Consider the following 25,748-nt stretch of genomic DNA (forward strand, 5'->3'; position numbering starts at 1 on the left):
TTTGAGGTGTACAGTCTAAGTTCTGACATACTGATTTGTGTCTGTATTTGTGAAGTCATCACCACAATGGAGATCGTGGACCATCCCCAAAGTTCTCTTTTTTTATTTTTTAAAATTAAAAAAAATTTTTACGTTACTTTTTTTAATTGTTCCTTTTTTAATGGAGGTAGTGGGGATTGAACCCAGGACCTCGTGCATGCTAAGCACACACTCTACCCCTGAGCTATCCGCTCCCCGCTCCAGGAGTTCTCTTGTGTGACTTTGTGTCCCCTTCCGCCCTCACTATTGCCCACCAGGGAGACCCTGATCTGCTTCTGTCATTCCAGATTCATTTGCATTTTCCAAAGCTTGGAAATGAAATCTTAGCAGCATGCACTCTTTTTTTTTTGGTCTAGCCTTTCACTCAGCATGATTATTTTGCTATTTATTTCTCCTTTGTATCCTAAATGGATATACATCTGATGTACCTTAGTTCCGTAATTTGTTCTTCAAAGAAATGCTCGTTTGCTTATGAAGGAAATAACATAGTTGTTGAACTACTCACAGGAAGGCATTTTTTAATTTTTAAAATTAAAAACTAATTAAAAAAAATTTTTTTTGCAGGGGAAGTAACTAGGCTTACTTATTTATTTTATTTTATTGATGGAGGCACTGGGGATTGAACCCAGGACCTTGTGCATGCTAAGCACGCACTCTACTGCTGAGCTATACCCTCTCCCCTCAAGGAATTTTTTTCTTAACTACCCCTTTGGTTTAAGAGTCATTTATGACTTATTAGGGTGTGTTTTTTAGGGATAAGATGCAGGACATTGTGCCCTGGTCTGGTTTAGCAAACGCCAGTGAAGCATAGTGTCCCCGGGAACCACGGTTCTTTATAGAGTTTGGAAAAGATGCAGTCAAACCTGGCTGGGTGCACAGAAAACAAACCCAGCATTGAAATGTGTGAATGTTAATTTGCTCCTTAAATTTTCGTTTGAAACGTATTTCTATTGCAGATTTTTCTTCTGGGGTCTACAATTCCGCTCTGCTCTGCCCAGTGGGAGCGGATGTTCAATACGTCCCGGATCCCAGGAGAGGAAACAGGTGCGTGGATTCCTCAGGGCTCCTTCGGGAACTGGCATTTGTGATCCTCGCGCTCAGTGTGAGGAGATGCGGGCTGGCCTCTCCTGAGATTTCGGAGGTTTGAGACTCGTGACCCTTTCTTATGTTCCTTGCCTTCCTTAGGCCGGGATGGCTAACTTGCCTGCAGACCTCTGTTTCTCTTGGTTAAAGGCTGTCTGGCAGTTGAGTGTTTTTCTCCAGGTCGGGTTAGGAATGTTCCTGTGTCTTCATCTGGGTCCCTCAGGGGCGTTTAGCTCTGGTTTATTTGAGCACATGCTGGACTGTACTCAGGGAAACCAGATTTGTGGTCCAGCAGCCTGACCTGGGACACCTGCCCCCTCGTCCCTGCACCCCAGTGTAGGGTGGCCACGTAATCAGTCCAGGTGTGGACACCCTCAGGAATGAGAGGGAGAGTCAACGGCTCCACCTGGGCCCATCCCAGGCCGGCCAGGGCTCAGGCTTAGGGAGGGTCCAGTCAGTTGCTCAAGGTGGCACGTCCCGGAGTGGCTCAGCATGCAGGCCTGTCTGATTGCTGAGCTGTCGGCCCTGGTGCCGGGCTGAGTCCCCTGAGGACTGTCGGGAAGTGAGGGGAGTGACTCGGGGAGGGGAATCGGTGCCGTCGAGAGGCTGGGGCTGGTTTTCTCGCCTCCTCTAACTTGGTGCCTCTGGATTCTGTGTCCACCCCGACCCGGCGCAGACACCATCCAGCACATGCGGGACAGCAAGCACATAGTTGTGTTCCACAGAGGGCGCTACTTCAAGGTCTGGCTCTACCACGACGGCAGGCTGTTGAAGCCCCGAGAAATCGAACAGCAGATGCAGAGGATTTTGGACGACCCGTCCGAGCCCCAGGCTGGGGAGGAGAAGCTGGCGGCCCTCACTGCGGGAGAGAGGTGTGCGCCCCTCCGTGACGTCCTTGTGTCCTGGGGGGGCTGTCGGGAGCTCATGGTACTCTCCTCACCGGGGTCCTGTCTGCCACCTGCAGTGGTGGCCGGGCTTTGTCCCTGGGGAGCAGGTCCCGCAGCCCCTCGGGTCTCCTTGGTATCTCTGGGCGACAGGATCCCAGGCGCACAACGGAGGGAAGGAGGTAGGCTTTTTCACGGGGCTGCAGTGTATTTGACTGAGGAAACAGACAAGGTTTTTTTTTTTATTGTTTTATTTAAAAAATAGGGAAACTCTTAGGGGTGAGGGTATATCTCAGTGGTAGAGCACATGCTTAGCATGCGTGAGGTCCTGAGTTCCATCTCAACACCTCCATTTAAAAAAATTAAATAAATAAAGAGGCCTAATTACCTCTCCCACTAGAAAAAGGAAAAAAAAATTAAAATAGTGAAACTCTTAAATCCATATGGAAATTCACTGTAAGTCCATTGATTAAATCCTGCTCACACAGGGCATTTAGACGTGAACACAGTGTCTAGACCACGAAGAAGAGATGAAATGTACCCCACCCCAGTTTGCAGCGGCCCCACCTCGTTTTATCCCAGGCATATAACTGCTCACGTCATCCAGACTCTAGCAGCAAATGAATGGGAAGGGGAAGCAGACGCCATTACCCTAAGGCCTCTGTGTTGGGGTGACTTCCTGCCTCGTCTGAAGCTCCAGGACCTGGCCTGCACAGCCTGCGCTCTGATGCACTTGGGGCTGGACGAGACTTTGTTTTGGGTGGGGAGGGGCCCTGTGCACTGCAGGGTGATGAGCGGTGTCTCTGGCCGCTCCCACTGGAGCGTGACAAGGGAATCTGTCTTCAGTTTGGCCCAGGGTCTCTGGGGCCCTGGTTGAGGACCCCTGAGGTCAGCAGCATGGCTGCTGTCGTAAGTGAGGTGGTGAGTGAGTGGTCTGCAGAGAAGAGGAGAATGCCTGGGCCAGGGCATGCAGAGGGCGGCCATGAGCCAGGTGGACCCAGGGGTGGCGGATGCCAGGGAACAGTTGCTGGAAACTGTGGAGTGGGCCAGGGCTGGACCCGACTGCCCGTGTGCCCGATGGCATTTGGGCTTGATTCTGTGACCCAGTGCTGTTAAAGGACCACTTTAGGCTGGGGTGACCTGAGGAGTCTTACGAGCTTATTCTGGTCTGGGGCCTCCTGGAGGCAGGAGTCCTCCTTGCTTGAGGACCGGAAATGGGCAGGGTGAGCTGGAGGGGAGGCTCAGACCAGAGTATCTGGCCATCACCTGGGGGCATGGATGCAGCTGGAACAGAGGTGGAGAGTGTCCTGGGGACTGAGCCCCAGGTCCCGAGTGCTGATGGAGTGTCATCTGTCACACTCAGTGAGCGCCCACCCCTCAAGCTCCCATAACTCACCTGCCTGAGTGCCGAGCGCACGCCAGCCGTCCTTGTGGTCACCATTGTCCCCGGGAACCCAGGAAATGTCGGGCTGAGGGGACCCGTTGTGTTGTTGGGCTTTCTGGCACCACAGGTGGTGTCGGCTGAGCCCTTGCAGGGAGAAGAGGGCGGGAGACAGGCCAGATGACCCTGATCTGGAGGGTGGGCAGCAGTCTGAGTGTGGGGCCCAGGAGCAATCTGGGGAAGCCACTCAGGGGCGACTCTCAAGAAGTGGGTGTCACGTCAGCTCCGCATGTCCCATGTGGGGCAGGACGGAAAAGAATCCCTTGAATTTGGCTCCCGAGGGTGCCCCTCATTGTGGGGATGTCATGTAGTCATTTGTAGTGTGGACGTGTGGACTCGGGGTCGGCTGTCCTGGGTTTGGCTCCCTCCCTGCCTCAGAGCTCCTGTCCGGCCTCAGTGTCCTCACCCGAAAGATGAGAACGGTGGCGCTGAGATTTGTGAGCTCATCCTGGCATGAGGGATGTGCTCTTGTCACTCGCTGTGACCGTCACTGCCAGAGCTTACGTAGGGTGGTCCTGTGGAGGGGCTCTGGGAGCTGGGGTGGGAGGGTTGGGGGAGGCGCTGCCTGCGGGTCTGCTGCCTGGACAGCCGAGCTCGGGCCCGGCAGCATTCTTGTTCAAGTGGCATCTGTGGGCTGAAGTTCCGTGCCGTGTCTGTGATGCCCTGGGTCGGGTACCAGGAGGAGGTGAGGCCCCAGCCCGCAGAGCAGGGCAGGCAGGCGGACGGACGTCTACAAAGGGAGAAAGTCACAAACATGTAGTTTTCCTTCAGCTCCTAAAAACATTGTCATTTCAAACATCCCATGTATGGAGATGTCACCAAACTGCGACAGGTTGAATTGTATTTAATCCTCACTGCAGAGTACCCTGGGCCAGGTGTCGCCAAGCCTATTTTGGACAGGGCAAAAATAAGCAGTCCCTTGATGCCGTGGAGAAAGCAGCGTTCTTCGTGACGTTGGACGAAACCGAACAAGGATACAGGAAGGAAGACGTGGAGACGTCGATGGACAGCTACGCCAAGTCTCTGCTGCACGGCAGGTGTTTCGACAGGTAGTCACTTACCTTCTGGAAGACAGTGGTCTGCCTGTGAACGTGGGGGAAATGTTGCACGTGGCTGATACCCAGTCTCAAGTATCTAGGCTTGTAAGGAATAAGACTAGCGTGAAAATGTTAACTTGTGATTCTCTTCTTACCACCCAAACTGTCTCACACACACACATGCACACGCCTCCCACAGCACATTTGAGATTCTCCCCTTCTCTGTGCACGACCACCTCCGTTCGGAGATGCTAGGGAGGCATGGCTACTGGTTACCTGGAACCAGGGGAGAGAAGGTGGTGCACAGGGCCTGACCTGGATGTCAGTTCTGATCACGTGGCTGCAGTGAGGCTGTTCCACCTCCTGGAGCCACTTTTTCCTTGCGTGTGAAGTGAGGTCCTCCCTGCCCATCAGGTTGTGGGCAAGGACTGGCTGAGGTGGGGGCGGGGGTGTGTGGCATGGACAGCCAGTATCCGCAGGTTCTGCACCTGTGGATTCAGCCAACTGCTCATTGTGGACTGTGTGTAAGAGCCACGATTGGTTGTGGAACCTGCAGGCACGGAGGGCCATCTGAGGCGTGAGCATCCTCAGAGTTTGGTATTAGCAGCAGGTTCTGGAACCCACCCACTGAGATACTGGGGGACGACCATGCAGCCACCCCCTCACCCCCCACCCCCGGTCTCTCCGCGGTTGTCTTGTGCATCCTTTTTTGTTACGATACACTGTTCTCCTTCTGGTCTCCGGTACCTAAACACATACTTCTGTGTCGGGAACAGAGGAGAAGCGAATGACTCAGAGCCCCATGTGCACTTTTTCTGTCCCCTGCGGAGAGTTGTGAACGTCTGTGAGCCATTTGAGGGGAGGGTGCAGAGTCAGTGGGCCCTACCGGAAGAAAACACACATCGTTGGGTTTAGTTCTGTCTTTGTGAACGTTTAAGTTCCATAGGTGTCTCTGTTTCCCGTAGGTGGTTTGATAAGTCGTTCACGTTTGTCGTCTTCAAAAACGGGAAGATGGGCATGAACGCAGAGCACTCCTGGGCCGACGCCCCCATCGCCGGCCACCTTTGGGAGGTGAGTTTTTTGTAGGTTGAATTTGAGTGAAAATTGCTGTTGGAAAGCCAAACCCCAGACAATTTAGTTTCGTGGTGTATCCAGACAGAAAGCAGTTTTAGCGGGTGTCAGTGCTGCATAGAAAGTTCAGTGAGTCACCCAAGGTATTCCTGTCTTCATCCCCCGTGGCTGAGGTTCCTTAAATGGAAACACATCGAATGTCATGTCCTGAGCGGAAATAATGAGATGGCCTTGGCTTTAACACCAAGACTCCAGGCCGGAACTGAAGCTCAGGTACCATGAGACATCACCCCTTCTTGGCTCTAGACTTCCCTGTCTGCCAAATAAAAGCAAGTGTATTAAAATCTTTGTTTATGAAAATGCAACGTGCCTTTTACCATATCTTTTAATTTTTAGAATTACTAAGTTTTTGAGAAACTACCAAATCTCTATCATCCTCTCCCTCCACCTGTATTTTAAAAACACAGTGCAGATTGGTCCTGCCACCTTTTAAAATGTTTTTAAGATTCATTTCTCTTTGAGCTGTTTGAACTGTGTCACATTTGGCATGAACAGCTGAATGAAGGTTTTATTTTCTTAACTCACCCGTGAGGTTCTTGTTGAAGGAAACTGCTGAACTCAAGGCATATCAACAGTGGATCTGACAGTCAGAGAAAGACATATTATATGCTATCACTTGTAAGTGGAATCTTAAAAAAAATGACACAAAGGAACTTATTTACAAAACAGAAACAGACTCACAGACATAGAAAACAAACTTACAGTTACCAAAAGGGAAAGGGGGGGTTATGAATTAGGAATATGGGATTAACAGATGCAAACTACTATACATAAAATAAGCTACAAGGATTTACTGTACAGCACAGGAAACTATATTCAATATCTTGCAATAACCTGTAATCTGAAAAAAATGTATAACTGAATCATTTTGCTATACACCTGAAACTGACACAACATACTTCACACAAAAAAACCCTAAAAACCCAAAACAAAACAGTGGACTTGACCCAGAAATTGTGTCATCCTGTGTTCATGAGACTTGAGGTAACTTTGTTTAAAGCAACACCGCCCTTGAGAGTCAAACGGAACACGTAGTTTTGCTGCTGCTCTAATAAATGGAGGGGAACAAAATGTACCCCCCATCCCTGCCCACGAGGGAGACACACCCCTGTGACGGCAGGCTGGTCGCCTCACCGTCCTGCACAGGGTGTGGAGCCCGGGGCGTGTCCCTGAGATCACATCTCGTGGTGAACTTGTGAGGAGACCACAGGGGTGTTCTGTCACCCCGTCTCCGCTTCTCTTGACCTCCGTGCCTCTGGTTAGGGTCTTGGCAAAATTTAACCTGCCGTTCCTTCAACCAAGGGAGGTTTTTTAATAATGTGGGGATAAAGGGTAAAAAAGAAAAAAAAATTACTCCAGTCTGTAAGACAGCGGTGTGGTCCTGAGACATCACTACATGATGAAAAGTTACCAAAAAGGCTCTCCACTTAGCGCCGTCTTTGCTGGTGCCGACAAAGGCCTCAGTGGAGCCTTTCAGCTGAAAATCCAGCAAAGATCAAACCCCTTCGGCACCGCTGGACGCAGCAACAAGACACTTTAAACCTCTCTGCAGAGCATAGTGGTCCAGGCCTGTTACACCCTGTTCCAAGGACTCTCCCAGTAATGAGTGCATATGAGCTGTTCTTTGGAGAAAGACTGAATCATAGGCAGTCCGGACTCCAGAGGGTAAAGTTACGCAGTAGTGAAATCTGTGGGATATTGACAAGGTCAGGCGTGTTTTCCTCAGTACTCTGGGGAAGATAAGGGTAAAAGGGTTTAGTATTAGACCAGGGTGACCAGCTGGAAGTGGTGGTGTTCAACTATTAACTGCCCACTTGACGGAATGGCCGATGACTGCAGGGGTGGGACAGGAGCCCAGATGCTCCCCCACATGGATGGGAACTGACCCAGTCTTGTCATAGAGGCCCATGCAAGGGCTGGTTAAGGGGCCGGTATGGGGACACCAGGCTAGTTAAAAACAAATCTGGTCCAGGTTGAATCCTGTTGGCATTCAGTGCACTTCTGATTAATTGTATTGGACTCTGGGGGATCTGATGCAGAGCAGACACAAATAAGCTGGCATCTTCACTTGCTCAGGTCTGCAGGATGCTGAACACACATGCACGTGGGCCCCTCCACACTGCCCTGTCCTGGAGCCCCTGCCCCCTCACCATCTGACAATATCACCATCTGACCTTGGATTTTTTTTTCCTGCCTTCCCTCACTGGCATGTAAGCTCCCTGAGTGCAGGGATTCCTTTTTAAAAATCTGTTTATTGGTGGAAAGGGTACAGCTCAAATGGTGGAGCACATGCTTAGCATGCACGAGGTCCTAGGTTTAATCTCCAGTACCCCCTCTAAAAATAAATACATAAACCTAATCCCCCCCCCAACAAAAAGTAAAATAAAATTAAAAAAAAAATAAATCCTACCTCTAATAAATAAAAAATTTGCTTGTTACTTTGAGGTGAAATTCACATACCATAAAATTCACCCTCTTAAAAGTGTAATCAGTGTTTTTTGTGTATTTACAAGGTGTTGTTTAACCATCACCACTCTCTAATTCCAGGACATTTTCATCACCTTCAAAACACACTCCCCACCCCTGTCTTGCCCCAGCCCCTGGTAACTACTGATCTCCTTTCTGTCTCTGTCAGTTTGCCTGTTCTGGCCATTCACAGACATGGAATCATACAGTGCATGGTCTTGTGTGTCTGGCTAATGTTTTCAAGGTTCATCTGTGTTGTGCTGTTATTGGTACTTCACTCCTTTTTAGGGCTGAATACTATGCCTTTGTATGATTAGACCACATACTGTTTTTCTGTTCATCACTAGATGGACATGTGTATTTTTTCCACTTTTTAGCTACTGTAAATAATGCTTCTGTGAACGTTAGTGTACAAGTTTTTGTTGTTGCTCTTGGGGGGAGGTAATTAGGTTTATTTATTTATTTATTTTCTTAATGGAGGTGCTGGGGATTGAGCTCAGGACCTTGTGCATGCTAGGCATGTGCTCTACCACTGAGCTATACCTTCCCTCCATGTTTTTTTTAATTGAAGCATAGTCAGTTTACAATGTATCAATTTTTGGTGTACAGCATAGTGATTCAGTTATCCATACATATATACTTCTTTTTATGTTTTTTTCATTATAGGCTATTACTAGGTACTGAATATAGTTCCCTGTGCTGTACTGTAGGACCTTGTTTATCTATTGTATATGTATAGTTGTGTGTATGTTAATCTCAAATGCCTAATTTATCCCTCCCCCTCCCCCTTTCCCCTTTGGTAACCATAGTGTTTTTTCTATGTCTGTGACTGTTTCTGTTTTGTAAATAAATTCATTTGTGGGTTGTTTTTTTTTTTAAGATTCCACATATAAGTGATAAATGCTGGAGAGGATGTGGAGAAAAGGGAACCCTCTTACACTGTTGGTGGGAATGTAGTTTGGTGCAGCCTTTATGGAAAACAGTATGGAGATTCCTTTAAAAACCTAGAAATAGACTTACCCTATGATCCAGCAATCCCACTCTTGAGCATGTATCTGGAGAAAACTTTATTTCAAAAAGACATCTGCACCCCAGTGTTCATAGCAGCACTATTTACAATAGCCAAGACATGGAAACAACCATCAACAGGTGACTGGATAAAGAAGATGTGGTATATTTACACAGTGTCTAAGTTTTTTTTTTTTTAAGTGTGGTTCACTTTTTGAAAATTTTTTTAAAAATTAAAAAAAATTTTTTTGGCAGGGAGGTAATTAGATCTTCTTACTCATTGATTGACTTTTAGAGGCAGTACTGGGGATTGAACCCAGGACCTCGTGCACGCTAAGCATGCGCTCTACCACTTGAGCTGTACCCTCCTCGCAGTGTGCAGCGTTTATGTGAACATGGGTTTTCATTTCTTTTGAGTACGTACCCTGGAGCAGAATCGCCAGGCCACGTGGCCACATGTAACCTTTTGTAGAAAGGCAGAAATTCTTGTCTGTTTTGTTCGCTGTCCTGTCGCTGGTGCTCAGAAGCGTTGCTGGTCCATAGGAGGTGCTCAGTCAATACTGTTGAATAAATTGGCTTAGGTTCACCTGCCAGCAAAGAGAGGACTTCTGCACCTGTGCCCAGGTCCTGGCTCACCAGAGTGTGAACCCAGACACACTCTTCCCCTCCCCGAGGCCGTTTCCTATGAGCGGGAATAAAATAGTTAGCACCTCGTCCGCTGGATGTAATACCCCCAGGCTAGTGCCCAGAGGGCACGAGCTCGTAGGCGGGACCTGGAAGGAGGCTCCGTGCGCAGCGGACGCCCTGCTTGAATCTGGGCCGTGCTCCTCACCCATCTGAAAGCTGTCGAGCCCCTTCAGGTCCGTTTTTCTCTCCCCTGAGATGGTGATGAGAACTGTCCCGTTAGGTGGCCGTGCAGAGGGTGTGAATGCGCAGCAGCCTGCAGGCACGTACCGGACGTCAGCGTTAAGTCTTGGTGACACCTCTAGAGAGAGCACAAGGGTTTGTCCACTTTGGGAGGTCAGGTACGTTGTATGTGACGCTATAAACTGTAGTGACCTCTGGCGTGACGTGTACATCGTTTTCTCTCCGACAGTATGTCATGGCCACTGACAGCTTCCAGCTGGGCTACACGGAGGACGGACACTGTAAAGGGGACACCAACCCAAACATTCCATACCCCACTCGGCTGCAGTGGGACATCCCGGAGGAGGTACGTCCGGGTTACCAGGCAGCTGCCCGTTACCTTGGGTGGGCAGTGAGTTGAAAGGCTCACAGTCGAATTGTCCGGCTGCCCTTCCCGAGTGCTCCGCGAGCTCCTCGGAAGGCCGCGGAGACGGAGCTTTGTCCGCCCGGGGAGCTCCTCCTGGAGTCGCGGGGCCACTATGGTTTCTGTTGCTTAGAAGCCTCGGTAAATATTTCTTCTTCCATGTAAAGCTTCTGGCTAAGATTGTCAGTGAGAGTCCCAGCTCACACTTAGCTAGACATGCCAGCGAAAAAAGTGAGACGCAAGAGCTTTTCCTTTGGAGCCGAAATACTCTGAATCACTGATCTGTAGCCTTTGTCCCTCTGAAGTGTTCTCCAATGCGGGTCACTGGGAGCCCTTTCAGGACGAGATTTTAGGGCTGGAAATACCAAATCTTAGCGTATCTAATCCAAGCAGGACCTCCTGGGACCTGAGAAGTCATTTTCGATGTAGAAAATATCAGATCTAGTGCAGCAGTCTCCTGCCTGCGTTTTTTGCATCCACCCTGCATGCCCGGGGCTGGTGTGTGTCCCTCAGAGAGGTGTAACCTTGTGCTAAAGTGTGTGGCTTAGGGTCCTTGTAGCTGACCAAGTCACCTACCATTTGTTAAAAATAATTTAATGGCTTTTATTTCTTAGAGCAGTTCTGGGTTCACAGCAGCACTGAGTGGAAGGGACAGGGGCTTCCTGTGTCCTCCCTGCTGCCATGCACGCACAGCCTCTCCCACTGCCCCACCAGTTGGTGCATTCGTTACCGTCGACAGAGCTCACCGACAGGTCATCGTCACCAAGGCCCATGGCCCATAGGAGGGTCCACTCCTAGGGTTGTGCGCTCTGTGCTGTGGACAAACGTCTGAGGACGTCACAGAGTCCCGCGGCGCGCTCCGTGTGCCGGGGGCGCCATCCCGGCCACCTCTGGTCTTCTCACCGGCTGCGTCATGCTGCCGCTCCCCGCCGCCGCGGAGCTGGGCCCGTGCAGAACGCAGGCGTCTCGGGCTGGCTTCTTTCACCTAGAGATGTGCGTGTGAGATCGCTGCGTGGCTGGGGGCTCGCTTCCCTTGTGTGCTTGTACCGCGGTCCGTGTCCTTTTTAACGCTGGTCCCTTGACGGGCAGCACGTCAGGACAGTGAATCTCACAAAACAAAACCCATGACTGTTTGAAATGGCCTTGGGGGCCCATGGGAGACCAGGAAGCCCCAGTCTCCTCCATGCGTCCCTCCTGGTCCTGTTCCGCCCTCTTCAAGGGAGTGGGGACCTGGGGGAGGGGAGACACATAGCTAACTTACTGCGGCTCTTAGATTCGAAAGATCAGGGGGAAGAAAAACCAAGAAGAGAGCGTGATGTGTGTGTATCTGAGCAGCACCCCTGCTGGCCGCGCAGGAAGCCAGCTGCCACTTTCTTCAGGGCATGTGTCAGGACTTTCCCTCCCGTTCAGTAAACCTTCTCTCCTCTTCCTCAAGTGCCAGGAGGTTGTAGAGATGTCCCTGAGCACCGCGACCCGCCTGGCCAACGACGTGGACTTCCATTCTTTTCCGTTCACCACCTTTGGTAAAGGGCTGATCAAGAAGTGCCGGACCAGCCCGGACGGCTTCGTGCAGCTCGCCCTGCAGCTGGCCCACTACAAGGTGAGGCCGCCAGCCGGGGCTTCCGTCCTGAGCCCCGTGGGGTCCCTCCACGCGGGCCCAAGGCCGTTTGCCCGACAGGTAGGGAAGGCCGGAGACCGTCCCAGGAGTGGACACCGCCTCCTCGTGTCCCCGTGTGCGGTGCTCCTGCCACAGCCGGGAGGGGCCGCGCATCCGGCAGAACCCCTCGGGCAGCAGCCGTTTCCTGTATTACGCAGGATGGGGGAGTGTGGGGGGTGGACACCAAGGGAGATCTGTCTGCTCTGCGCAAGGGAATTAAACCTTTAAGCTACCGATCCTGGGGTTTGGTAACGCGGAAATACTTAGGGCACATGACTGGGTGTCTCTGACCTTTCACATCCTCTCCCATAAAATGGGACATGCCTGCCCCCTGGGAGGTGCTCTGGGACGCAGAGGGTCCCTAGATGTGCAAAAGCCTGGGATATTTCAACCACCTCTCTCGGCAAATTTTGGCTTGCACTCAACGGCCCCATTGGAGGCGCAGCCTAGGCCTCTAGGAGGACCTCAGTGGGACTTTTTTTTTCATTGGATGGAACATTCCACCCTAAGAGGGCACTCCTGGTTCCAGGGGCAGCAGAAGTCCTGTGGCATTGGCTCAAGACACGCCCTGTTTTTAACGGAGTACTTCTATTTTAAACCTTGAGTGCTGTGCACAGACATAACGTGCAGTCCCTGGGTAACAGTTCTGCGTTTTTTTGAGTTTTGCTTCAGATCCGACTTTGGTCTGAGTGCTTTGCACATATCACTCTCGCAGTCCCCTCACCAGGGAGGCACTGTTATTGGCCCATTTTACAAATGAGAAAACCGAGGTCCAGAGCAGCAAAGTGATCCACCAAGGTGACACTAGTGTAGGTGGCAGGGATGGATGGATCCAGGTGGTGGCACCGGAGTCTGTACCTGCAGGTTCGACCCCTCTGTAACTCAAGCAGGGAAAATAAACAGATGCATAACAGTAAAAGGGGCAGCATTAGTATCAGATAAGCAACAACTGATGGGTCAAAACTGTACTTAAAATCGACTGTGATGCAGTTCTCCATAAAGATGATCACGATCACGATGCTTTCTTTTCCCAAGTCACACAGTCCCTGAGATGCATGAACCAGAAGCAGTTAGACAGAAGCAGGGTCACTGCAGGAGACGTGGACTTTGTCTGGCAGATCAAGCGGCTAAAAGCTCTAACAAGACTGAGATGCTGGATCTTAGAATTCATTATCTTCATCTTTAAAGTTGATAAGCAAACTGCACATAAATATAAGAGCTGTAAAAAGGTGGTGAAACTTCAGATCAGGGAAGATTTTAATAAGAGAACACCAGGTTGCATAGAAACACACTTGACAATCTTGATGAAAGGATGATTTTCTGCAGCAGCACAAATGAGTAAAGCCAGCCACAGACAAGGCAGACAGCCTGAGAAGGTCTTTGTGTGAGTGACAGTGGGAGGTTGTCGGAGAGCCGCCCGCCACCAGGAACTGTCTCAAGGCAGCTTTGTGGCTTTGATAAGCAGGTGGCTCCAGAGACTTCAGGAAGGAAGGAAGCTGCCCGATGGCTTCCCAGAACCAGTGTCACTCTGGTTAAGACAGCAGAAAAGCTTTTCTGATGAGGAAGCATGCACAGCAGGGAGACCTCATGCTGAATCACCCAGAGACCAGGCTCTTCCTGGTACAGCAGTGATTTCCAAGTAGGAGACACAGTTGGAAAATGTGCCATGAATTAGAAGCAAAAACCTAGGCTCCCCAGGCCTCTATATATAAGCCAGACAGGATCTTTGGGCAGGAAGGGATGGACACCCTTGGAAAGGAGGGAAGGCCATGATTTTGGAGGTGAGTGTTCCCAGTTCACACGTTCAGTATGAACACAGTCAGAAGTCTGAAGATGATTTTAGCAGCTTGACCAATGGATCTCCAAGTTCATATGACAGGCTCATATTTGAGGATAACCAGTAATATTCTGAAAAAGAAAAAGCAATAGGGTGGAGATGGGGCAGGGGGAGGTGGAGCCCTGCTCTCTCAAAAGCCTAAAATATAGAAATTAGAAGCTAATAGTAATTAACATGGTGTGGTTGGGGTGCCCGAATGGTTCCATGAGACTGTATAACAGTTAAGCTAACATTGGCGGGAAGGGGCGACTTGATTAGTCAATGGAGTGGGAAAAACTGGCTAAATGGTTCCATTTGGGAAAAATAGCCCAATAGAAACATGGAGTCAGAGCAGAGTTTGGTGGTTCAGAAGAGAAGAAAAATACAAAGGCTCATGGAAGGTACGTGGAGAATTTAGTAAGTGCAATTTAAATAAGATCTGAATTTTTGCCTCTGCATTTTGCAGAGAGCTTGCTGTGCTTGTAAGGGTGGCTGAGAAAGGGGTGTCCTTCCTCAGCAGCTGGGAGTAGTGATCTGTGCAGCGCACACAGCCGGAAGCACGACATGGGAAAGTACTTCTGTTTCCCGGGCTAGTTCTGCTTTGAGAATTGTACCCATAAAGAAGGGACAGGTTCGCAAAGATGAGTTTGCCCCTCTGTAAAAATTTGAAGCAATCTTAAAAAGTTCTCAATATGAAATTTGTTAAATTATGATATTTTTTCATACATGGAATATTACCTAACTGTGAAACGGTGTCTACGGTATATTCCATGAACAAACCTTGTCCACAAAACAAAACGGGACACTAGCCATTTTTTACAGGGGTCTGCAGACTGTAGCCCACAGATCTCCACCACCCTTCGCCTGTGTCCATGTGGCCCTTGAGCTAAGGATGGTCTTACATTTTTAATAGTTGAAAAAAGTTAAAAGAAGTGGAACATTCCATGATAGGTGAAAATCAAGTGAAATTTCATAGAGCAGAGATAAAGTTCATTGGCACCCGGCCACACTCGCTTTTTGCCATGCTGTCCATGGCTGTTTTGGGGCTGCGGTGGCCGAGCTGGACAGCTGCAGCAGAGGCCACCGGCCCACCAAGACGAGGGTATTCACTGCCTGCATCCGACAGAAGATGTTTCATGCCTCTGGCTTTACAGTGTGCAGTCTGGAAAGGATAGGTGGGAAGTATTGGCGGCCGTGCTGGGAAGGCTCATCTTCGTTTTCTTACATTTTTCTGTTTTAATTTTTTGCACAAACATGTATTACAATTACTCTTAAGTTACTTTTTCAAAGTTAAGGATTATTTGTTTTAATAACCCCAGCACTTAAGTTTATTCTTTGCCCTCTGGCCAGAAACGAGCAGAATTTCATTCTTTGTCCCTCCCCCAGGCCAGGTCTTCACCTAGCACTCAGTCTGTTATAAATGACCCATTGAAGTGATCTGTTGAGAGTGTAAATCAGATGCTTCCATTCAGAAATTCTTCCCTGCACACTTGGTTGAACGCCAGCCCTGTCAGGGATAGGGTTTGTTGCAGAGCTGACATTCAGACCCGTCCAGGCTTCTGAACCTTCTCGGTGTCCTGGACCCCTTGGGCAGTTTGAGAAAGCCTTGGGGACCCCTTTTCAGAATAATGTTTATAAAGCATAAAATGGAAGACACAGGGTTACAAAGGTAACCAGGTGATTAACATGCAAACGTCAAAGCGTTAAGCATCAGTTTGTGGCACAGTAGACATAATTCTTGAGGCGCTAAATTTCAAGCAGCAGGTCTGCTGACTCAGAGGTAGTGGTACGTGTAGGTGCTGTTTTGGGATCTGCAACAACTGTAATCTGATGTGAAAATAGTTGTGATTTTTCTGTCCAGAGTCACAGGCGTTACTCATAAGGACTGGGATTTGTTGCCTGCGCTTCTAAATGATGTATTTCAGTTGGCAATGGGTGGAAATTAAAAATTGTACATATTTCCCATCCAGCTAACTTCCTCAAGGTTAGTGACCACTGATCTGGTTGGTCCCTGTACTAACCTTTAGTGCTGTTCTGGGCCTCAGTCCCTCTGCTTCCAACACACTGGCCTTTTTGCTGCTCTTGAACGTGCCAGGCCCGTTCCTACCACAGGGCCTTTGCACTTGCTCTCCACTGGCAGTTGCTGCCTCCCAGATTGAGGCGGGGTTGCTTAGGTGTCTGCTCAAGTGCTGCCATCTCCTGTTTACGATGGCCCCACTCCCCGTCACACTCTTCTCTCACCGGGCGTTATTTCTGTCGCTCTGTGACATCACACGTGTGTTCATACCCCATCTCTCCCAGCAGGATGTGTGCTCCTTGAGGGCAGGGCTGTGATCTGTCTGGTTTGCCCAGTGCCAGAAACGTGACAGCCACCGGGGAAGAGGCGTCCGCGACTATATACTGAATGATTGATTTAAGGAAGACACTGGGCCGTGGTCGTAGTTTTAGTCTGTAGGTGTTCACTTCCGGCCTTAAGGTCATATCTAGTTCCCATTTGGAAACTAGAGGTGAAACCCCCCAGCCCCTCATCCAGGTTCCACAACCTGAGCAGCAGCTGCAGGGCAGCAGGCCGAGTGTGTGGAAGTTTGTGTTCTCACGCCCTGTGTGTTAATATCTTTATAGACTTTGTCGATCCTGCTCGTTAGGAACTGGAGATGTTTTGGCGGTGGCGGGCGGCCGCGCTCCCTCCCGATCATAGCAGGTTAAGTGGGGCTGCAGGCATAACCCGGCTTGGCTCTGTGAGGCGTCTGAGCACACTAATGTTCAGTGCATTGGCCACGAGGTTTTTAGATGGTCATTTTTTAAACTGTGGGTGTAATGCATGATCGTGCTCACCACTTACACAATTAAAGTGTGATGCTGGAAAGCTGACTTCAAATAAGCCATTGCATCATACATCCCAAGTTAACCCGTATTAAATGACTAAGATACCACGTTTAGACTTTTCCCATGTTCCCTCCTTCCCTCTGTATCCCCCACTGCTTCCTGATGAGCCCCTTGGAAAGCCCCCCGGAATAAGCTCCCTTCCTGTACAGAGTTCTCCAAACGGCATATTTGGTGACTCACCTGGGGCCCCCCTACTGACTGTGGAGCAGAGTGAGGGGGTAGAACCTCTCAGATGCCATCCAAGGGAAATCTAATAACCGGTGTATTAAAGGATGTGTATTGTGACCTGGTGGATCTCTGTGCTGGGTATTGGGGGCGCCTTGGAAACCTTGGGTGTGGAACACCAGAGGCTGGGACGGCACTCACACACCTCCGGGCTGTGTCCCTCACCCGGTGGCCCGATGGCTTTATCACTGTATGTGCAGGATGGCGGGAACAGCCAATGTTAAGTCAACCCTTCCAGCCGTGGGGAGGGAAAGAGCCCTGCCAGGCTACCCACAGGTCTGGACCACACGCTGGAAGCTCAGCCTTGCCCTCGCCAGAATTTCCTTAACAGCGCTGGCCTGTTGCAGGGTGTCCTCTGTCCCTCTGGGGCCACCAGGACCCATATACCCAGAGGGATGTAGTCTGCTCAGGGATGACTTGGGTCCACACACTGTTTCTCATCACTTTCCTGTCCACGTGGGGAACCTGGTCGTTTTCGATCTGGTGGTCTGCGGGCGGTGTCCTCCCAGAACACGGGTGGTGGCTGCCCCGTGTGCCTCTGGACCTGTCTCTGTCCTCATGTGCCACCTGCTGCTTCCATCTCCAGCCTTTGTGTGCCAGCCTCACGCCACCTGCAGGGTCCCAGCTGCAGGCACCACCAGCTCTTCCTGTCATCCTGTCCCCCTCTGGCCCCATCGCGGCCACCGCCCTTCCCCCTCTCCGCCTGCCCATCTTGCCTCTCTTTTTCCCTCCCCGGGCATGAAGCGCACAGCCTGTCACCATCACCCTGACCTTGGCCCTAAGGCTCCAAGCACAGCAGAACCACCCGCGGTTCATTCCAGGTGTCTGCCTGCTCTGACCCTGCACCGAGAAGTCAGCGTGGCTGGAGGAAAACCCCAAACTGCCGGCTCGTTTTAGTTTGTGGTCCCCGACTCTGGTGGCCCTGGCAACCCACTGTCTACACCCCAGGAGCCATTTCACACCCCTCTCTGACTCCCAGCACCTCCCTATCCTCAATCTCAGTAGGCAAACTTAAAAAAGTGTTTTTTCTTTTCTTTTTTTTTAAATGGAGGTACTGAGGATTGAACCCCATACCTCGTGCATGCTAAGCACGCCCTCTACCACTGAGCTCTACCCAGCCCCCCAAGTAGGCAAACTTTCTTATTTCACTGAGAAAATGAGAATGTTCCAAAGAGACCTTCCCTGTGCTGCCCCCTGGCATCTGCCAGCCCCCGACGGCTCTTCCTTCTGCTTTTATTCCCACTCCTGTCTAACAGGGGCCGTCTGGGCTTTAGGCTCCCGCCGCACACCCACTTGCTGCCCACCTGGAGAAGGACGTTCCTGACCAGTTCCTTCTCTTAGATAATTTCCAACTCTTGCATGTGGATCTCCTTGTCCTGTACTGAATTCCTCCCATAACCACGTCTGCACTCGGGCAGGTGGGTGACACTCAGGAACCAGGCACCGGTTGAATCTGGAAACGGAAGCCCGGACCCTCCACCCTTTTCAAAGCTAATGACATTCCTACCTGCCTGCTGCATAACCCCGTGTAAAAACTGACGATGACTAAAAACTACAGCTGACGGTGAAGCCTGCTTTTCCCTGCTGAGCTTACCCGACCCCCTCAGGCTTCAGAATTGGTCAACGTACCCCGCCTTGTGTTAAACTATTTCTCCTCCCCCAGGACATGGGCAAATTCTCCCTCACCTATGAGGCCTCCATGACCCGGCTCTTCCGAGAAGGGCGAACGGAGACGGTGCGGTCCTGCACCACCGAGTCGTGCAACTTTGTGCTGGCCATGGTGGACCCCACGCAGACGGTATGTGTGCCCGGCGGGGACAACCGTGCTTTTCGGGACTCCTGAGGTTAATGGGCAGGCTTCCCAGGGGAGACCCCAGGCATTCCTTCTCCAGCAACTCCATCTCCTCCTTTCCCCTACCCTCCTTGAGGGGACAGAAAGTATTAAAAGGGAACCATCAGGGCAGACGCAAAGGTTAATGTTTGTGGCAGTCTTCTGCCGTTCTGTGGCATCTACCAATCAGATTATACTTCCTAAAAGTCTTTAAACCAGGGGTACACAGCCGAGGAAGAACGGAGTCGGAGGTAGGTGCTGCCAGACTTTGCAAGCAGTTGGAGTCTAGGTGAGAAAACAGTGACCATCCATGTGTCGACTGAAAAAAGATGCCCAGCCCCAAAACTGAGAGTTAGTTTTGTTCTGGAGACATTTCTGAGGACTTCGGGTGGGGAGGCGGCCTCTCAGAAGAGCTCTAAGAAGAAGTTGGGGAGGGACCAGGATATATAGGAGTTTTTGCAACAAAGCAGGTAGTCGGAACATGGAAAGATTACTGTTAATCAGAGAAAACCAGAGATCTCTTTTCTGTGTCTGGGAAGATGCAAGAGTCTGGGCTCACTGACATCACTCCTTTGATGTGCACCCGAGCTCTCGAGGGCCAGTGTCCTGTTCTTTCCTGTCCAGAGTCCCCTCAGGGGGCACCACTGGGGGAGGCTGCAGAGGCCCAGAGCTTGGCTGTGGGCTGTCTGCTTGTCTCCATCCTGGGTTCCCTCCGGCTCACTGTCGGGACCGGTGGCAGTGGCTGATGGCTGAGGGCTGCAGTGTCCTTTGCTTAATGGTATGGCAGGAAATAGTTCTCATTCACACTGGGGAGCCTTCTGCTCGGGGTTGCTGAAGCCTGCTGCCCGCACTGAAGCTCCCCTGCTCAGGGCTCTGGGTTTTCTCTCCACTGCCTTTGAAAATCTTGGTGGTGGCCTGAAGTTTTATCAGTTCATTTTCGTAGCTAAAGGAACAGAGATCCAGGTGAATGCAGCAAATGGCTGGGCCGCCCACCTAGGTAGGGGCCAAGGCCAGATCCATGCCCGGCTCTGCCTGACCCGGAGGGCAGGTGACTCTGCTGACCCCGGAGGAGGCACGGCCTGGGGCTCCCTGCCCTGCTCTGGGGAGAACTCTGTTCTGGAAAAGCTTTCGATTTGGTGGGCAGAACTCTGGGTATCATGACGGGTCTCTCTGATCTGTCATTAGCTGCCTTCAGAGCAGCCTTGAAGACCCGATCCAGAGCGGGTGGGCCTCCACGTCCCCGTACGGGCGCCGCGCTGCCTGGTTCTGTGACTGACGTGACAGGGCCCAGCGGAACCTCATGCAGCCTTTTCGGGTCAGACTTGGAGGCCCCAGAGCGCTGTTTCAGCAGAGCTGCCAGGCCACTTTGGAGGACTTTTTACAACCTGCAGTAACACTGCAGTGAGCAAGAGGGACGGAGCTCCATTTCCGCACAAGGAGACTTGGAGGCTCGGGCCTTCCCACCTACTCAGTGGCCTCCATTGTGTAAAAGGTGACATGACACCCAGCAGGTGGCACAAAGGACCCAAAACTGCTTCTCCAATAACCCGCCCCCCAGTAGCCTCTGAGCCTCCCAGTTTGCAGCCTGAATCTGGGGAAGGGGCAGTCGGCTGGTGGGGTGTCTGGTCAGGTCGCCTTGGCAACCACCCAGAGCCACTCAGTGGCCGGCTGTCTCAGCGCCCAGTCGGGCCGCTGGGGAGAAGGGCCATGACCCTCATCCTGGAGCTCAGACTCTGGACGCACAACCTGAAACTCCCCGTCCTTTGGGACTTAGGTTGAACAGAGGCTCAACTTATTCAAGATTGCATCCAAGAAGCACCAGCATCTCTACCGCCTGGCGATGACCGGCTCGGGGATTGACCGCCATCTCTTCTGCCTCTACGTGGTGTCCAAATACCTGGCTGTCGACTCCCCTTTCCTGAAGGAGGTGAGTCATTTCTGTGGCAGCCCGCTCAGGTTTGTTGGCTAAACTGAAACTTAGATCTGTAGTACAGCTTTGCCAGTCAGAGCAGGCTAACGAGTGGGTCTTAGGGCTTAACTGTTATCACAGTGGAAAATGTGAGCTGCGTCTCTTCAACCTCTGGAATGCTGTGGCTTGCACTAAAATAACTAGGAAATGATGTGCTCTGAGTATTTATCATCTTCATTTTTAATATAGTTTTATTTACTTTTCAGTTTATAAAATTAAGTTTTTAATAACGGTTGGATTTAACAAGCAGCTTGGAAGATTCCTGGAAATGGGGCAGTCAGCTCCCGGGAGCTGGTACCAGTTTGCTCCAGTGCACCACCGCCCCGGTTCTGAATCCTGCTTCATGTATCTGCCACTTTTCCTTCGCAGGACACTCAGCCGGTGTTGGCCCCTCCAGTCCAGGTGTCCTCACCCGCTCCATCCCTCTTTGCAGATGTACTGCCCTGAGCTGGCCAGCCCTTCAGGGACCTCTGGTGTCTGAAATGGTCCAAACACCGAGCAAGCCTTTTCTTGTCTCCCACCGGGGCTCCTCGGGGACAGAAGAGACTGGGATTGGGGCATGTTATTGCAGCATTTCCTTGTTTTACTCAACAGGTCCTATCTGAACCTTGGAGATTATCAACCAGCCAAACCCCTCCACAGCAGGTGGAGCTCTTTAATTTGGAGAGGAATCCGGAGTATGTGTCGAGCGGAGGGGGCTTCGGACCGGTGAGTGGCTGGGCATCCGTGTTTGCAGAGCAGCGAGCTTCGGGAATAGGGTGTGTCTGTCTCTGTTCTGAGCGCCCGTTAACCTCGCTGGTCATTCATGCAGATGTTAATGGTAGTCTCATAATTAGAATGTCTGAAATTCCCTCTTCACATCAGCTCCTTTCCCACGATTACATTCAAGTGTGCTTTTCTGCAGGTTGCTGACGATGGTTACGGTGTGTCGTACATTCTCGTGGGGGATGACCTCATCAATTTTCACATATCTTCCAAGTTCTCGTGCCCCGAGACAGTGAGTAGAAAAAGTCCTCTCTTCTAAAGACGGGGTATTTTTACTGTTTTCTTTTTAAGAGCAGCACATCCTTAATTTGGCAGAAAATTTCCGTTCAGTTGTGTAACTTTCACTCAGTTTGGAAGTTTTCCAAAAAAGGAATCGTAAAATTCTCTTAAAAGTTTTAACAAGATCTGTCTAATTTGCTTGAAAGTGTTTTCAACTTTGCTGGTAGCAGTGGTTTTAAATCTTATTGTTGGAGTGCTTCTGCAACTTCGAGCCTCTGGGTAACATTGAGGGGTGGGCTAAGATTCGTGTGCACGTGCTTAGAAATACACATGTGTGAGGAAACAGGGGTCGGCGGTGTTCTCTGTGAATGGATCATGTGACCCCCTTCCTAGCACAGCACATTTAATCCTTTCTCTCCTTTCCACATTGTGCAATGCCTGACAGGCAGTGCCAGGTTCACCTTTAACAGAGAAGACTGGAATTCACTTACCTGTGTGTTTTATGTAATGCATGACATCAGGGGAAGCTTTAGGGCACAAACACGGAAATCATTATCTCTGCCAACTGTTCACGTTTCCCTGGACTGTATAACTTAGTGATTAAGCCTTTAAAGCAAGCTTAGCGATCTGGCAAAAAGGAATGTTAGTTCTTTGAGTCAGATCACAGAGGAAAAGACTTGAAATGTAGGAACGTCCACCTTGTGATCTGTGGTTTTTGTTTCTAAACGACAGGATTCTCACCGCTTCGGGAAGCACTTGAAACAAGCAATGGCTGACATCATCACTTTGTTCGGTTTCAGCGCCAATTCCAACAAGTAAATCCCTTGAGGGCTGCGGTGAAGGAAAGTGAGCTCTTCTGATGAAAAACCAAATGAAAAATAGCTATGAATCCTGTGTAGTTCAGGATGAAGAGTTGCTTTCCTCCCATCGAGGGTGTGGTGTTTTTGCATTTCTAGAACGCAGGCTCCACCATGTGAAGTATAACCCGACTACTTCCAAGCAGGTCCTAACTGGGGGGACGTTTTGAGAAAGTCCCCCTAAAGTCTTCACGCTGACTTGTGTTTATTCAGGGAGGAAACTTGTTGAGCGAATTCAGGAATGAGTGGGGTTGTGACTTCACACGCGTTGGAAATGGACATGGCCCACGTCCTCCGCAGCCACCGCATCCCTGGGACTTATGGGCATTTAATTTTATCAGAGCAATGTAAACGTTTCTTTTGCTTGGAGAGAAAAGCACCATTTGAGCTGAAGATGGTAACCGTCAATAGCGGACGCACAAGTAATGCACTAACTGAGAAACGCTGTGCTTCTGGGAACAGTTCTGTCGCTGTGGTAACTGTTAACTGGCCGGTTTGGTCGTCTGCATTCGCTTCTGCCTCTTTGCAGCACGTAGTCTGTCTCATCTTTAGTTTTACTGACCTTGCAAGTCTTCAAAACCCAGTGCCTTAAAAGTGGAAGGCTCTCAGTGTAAGGGGAGACCACATGAAAGATTTCTTTTGCAGAGCCTTTAGGTGGAATTGTGGAGGTCTCACTCCCGCCTCAGTTTACTGAGTGGATAACCCTGTGTTCAGCATGTTCCTGTGGTGTCCCCTTATCCCCTTATGCGGGCAGCTGCACTGGATTCCCCCATCAGACTGCCTGCCTTCAGCTTCATCATTTAGCTACAAAAGAAAACGGGCATGTGTCAGAAATGGGGAGCCAGGGCTGTGATGGTGGAATGGTGTGTGTCCCGAGCACTCACTGAAAACTAAAATAGAATAGGTGCCTCAGGATTCCTGCTTGCCTAGACTGAGAAAGGAACAAAACTTGAGAAAAGGGAACCCCAAGGAGGTGAGGGTCACGCAGCGCTGATGCACCGGTAGGAGCACCTTCTAACCCCACCTGGCGAGAGAGGGGCCTTCTCGCGTTTCCAGGGCGGTGGAGGGGGGCGGGTCATCTCGGCGAACGCCGTGTGTGATGGGCGCTGGGTTTCACACTGCTGGCCCTTCAGGTGGGAGTGCCTTTTTTGAAAGAGTGATTGACCAAAAAGTGATTATGCACTGAATCATTTTCAGTATTTAATGTAAAAAATAAAGGATCATGGAATGAGATCACCTCCTCTGGGCTGTAATGAGAAGCTAAGCTTGTCCATTTTTTAGATTGTATATTTATTTTTCTGATCCCTCTGCTCTGGTCGGGCTTGCCTCTATAAGAGTTTTGTGCCCAGTGATACAGTGACCAGGCTGACCCACTGGAGCCAGGGAAAGGCCCTTGCCCCAGAGCACGTGCGTGTTTTACTCACATACAGGTTGTGATGTGAATGGGCCTCAATGGGCCAAAGACTTTTTTTTCCTCTTCAAAGCAAGCAGAAATGAGAAGAGATTAAAAAAAAAAAAAAAGCAACAAGGAGATCCATCAGCCACAGTGAGAAAAGGCCCTGTTTATCTGTGGTTTGTAGTCAAGGATGTGTGTATGTTGGGGGTGGATACAGCCCCTTTGCCTCAGCCAGGCCTGGCTCCCTGTCAAAGCCAGGGCCATCGAAATTGTACACTGTTGACCACTGACCTGTCTGTATTGCCTGGCGGCCACACGGGAAGTCAAGCGCAGACGTGATAGCACTCAGAATGTATTCAGGCTTGTCTCTCAGGTTTTAAATGTTTCAAATGTAGTATTGCTAATCAGTGCAGTTATCAATGCAATTTTATATTCCTTAAAAGGAGGAAGAGGGGGGGTTTTATTGTACACGTTGAAAGGAGGAGGTAAGAGTATTATGTATTTAATTTAATTTGGAACCAGCCATGGTCTTAACAGAGCTGTGGTCTGAATTTGTTATCTGGGACTGTCCACTGCGTGTAAATACAATATGCTCTTTTGGATGTAAATCTTAGAAATGCCACCTGAATGTTATCATTAATAAAAACATTAATCCCAGTCTACCACAGTATTGGTTTCTGTCTCTTGTCATGCTGATCAGGAGGTTCTAAGTCAGGTACCAGGCTCAGGCACCGGGACAAAGGCGACAAGTCAAGATGTACAGAAAAGGCCTCAGGTGGGGCAGAGTGGACATCACTAAATTCACGCACCTGGCAGAGAAGGGCAGCTGCTAAGGAGGGCAATGAGTTCCACTCTGCATTCATTTGTGTATCCTCTTCCTTGCCCCAGAGCCTAGAACAGTGCCTGACCTGTGGTAGGTGCTCAGGAAACACCTGTTAAATGAGCACATGAATTCAGTTTTCACACCTACTGTGTGCTGAGCTCTGTTCTGGGCACTGGGAATACAGCAGGGACCCCACCAGGTTCTGACTGTCAATTTGTGGAGATCAAGCTCCAGTGGGAGGAGGCGGAGAACCAAGGGAACCTCCCAGAGGATCTCATGGGTTCCTTGGGCACGTTTGTGTGGGTGGTGGAAGAGTAGCTGGCATGGGAAGGAGGCTGATCTCGAAAGGGGTTTGAGCTGAGGCTTGAATCACAAGACAGAGCCGGCCTTGGCCAATCCAACAGGGCCGGGAGAGTGTTCTAGGAACTGCGAGTGTGAGAAGGTTCCAGGCCTTTGATCCTGTCGGGCAAGGTGGCTCATGGGTGGCCATGCACACCAGACCCCGGGCGCTGCTCAGCAGCCATGCCTACGTGCGGGTGAGTGAGTAGGGTGGCTGGGGCTCGAAGTCCTCCTCAGGCAAATTCGAGCGCTTCACGGTTTTCTGCTTGGGCTCTGCAGTGTCTGTCAGCTGCCTTCTAGACCCTACGGGTTGGGAAGCCCAAGGTGCACTCTCAGGCCTACCCCCAAACACAGCAGAGCTCAATGAGATGTGAGTTTTCCAGCCATAATATTAAGAATAAGGAAGCCAATACGCACAAACACGTGTATAAGAGTCCATGTTTGTACAAGTAAATTGCCAAGAAACTAAAAAAACAAACAACCCCCCACAAAACCCAAAGTCAAGGACAGTCTGTATAATTAAAGGGAAAAAGCTGTCCTGACTTTATTTTTATTTCTTTTTTAATGAAGATACTGGAAATTGAACCCAGGACCTTGTGCATGCTG

General features: G+C 50.3%; 1 protein-coding gene and 1 non-coding gene across 4 annotated transcripts in view; one reads left to right on the forward strand and one right to left on the reverse strand.

The window, feature by feature from the left end:
• Positions 1-24,642, forward strand: part of CPT1A (carnitine palmitoyltransferase 1A) — a 50,254-nt gene extending 25,612 nt beyond the window's left edge. For all 3 annotated transcript variants that reach the window (XM_031448591.2, XM_031448592.2, XM_031448590.2), the window contains exons 9-19: positions 996-1,083; positions 1,799-1,994; positions 4,308-4,496; positions 5,450-5,555; positions 10,186-10,302; positions 11,795-11,959; positions 18,607-18,741; positions 20,549-20,701; positions 21,338-21,451; positions 21,648-21,740; positions 22,460-24,642. In XM_031448591.2, coding sequence (XP_031304451.1) covers positions 996-1,083; positions 1,799-1,994; positions 4,308-4,496; positions 5,450-5,555; positions 10,186-10,302; positions 11,795-11,959; positions 18,607-18,741; positions 20,549-20,701; positions 21,338-21,451; positions 21,648-21,740; positions 22,460-22,546 — 1,443 coding nt within the window. In that variant the 3' untranslated portion in view covers positions 22,547-24,642. The remainder of the gene's footprint in view (positions 1-995; positions 1,084-1,798; positions 1,995-4,307; positions 4,497-5,449; positions 5,556-10,185; positions 10,303-11,794; positions 11,960-18,606; positions 18,742-20,548; positions 20,702-21,337; positions 21,452-21,647; positions 21,741-22,459) is intronic.
• Positions 2,513-2,638, reverse strand: LOC116152114 (small nucleolar RNA SNORA20). Its single transcript, XR_004135699.1, has one exon. It is a non-coding gene; the product is annotated as a small nucleolar RNA SNORA20 (small nucleolar RNA).
• Positions 24,643-25,748: the final 1,106 nt, after the last annotated feature.

This window comes from Camelus dromedarius, chromosome 12 (genome assembly GCF_036321535.1).
Source record: "Camelus dromedarius isolate mCamDro1 chromosome 12, mCamDro1.pat, whole genome shotgun sequence".
Classification (NCBI taxonomy): Eukaryota; Metazoa; Chordata; class Mammalia; order Artiodactyla; family Camelidae; genus Camelus; species Camelus dromedarius.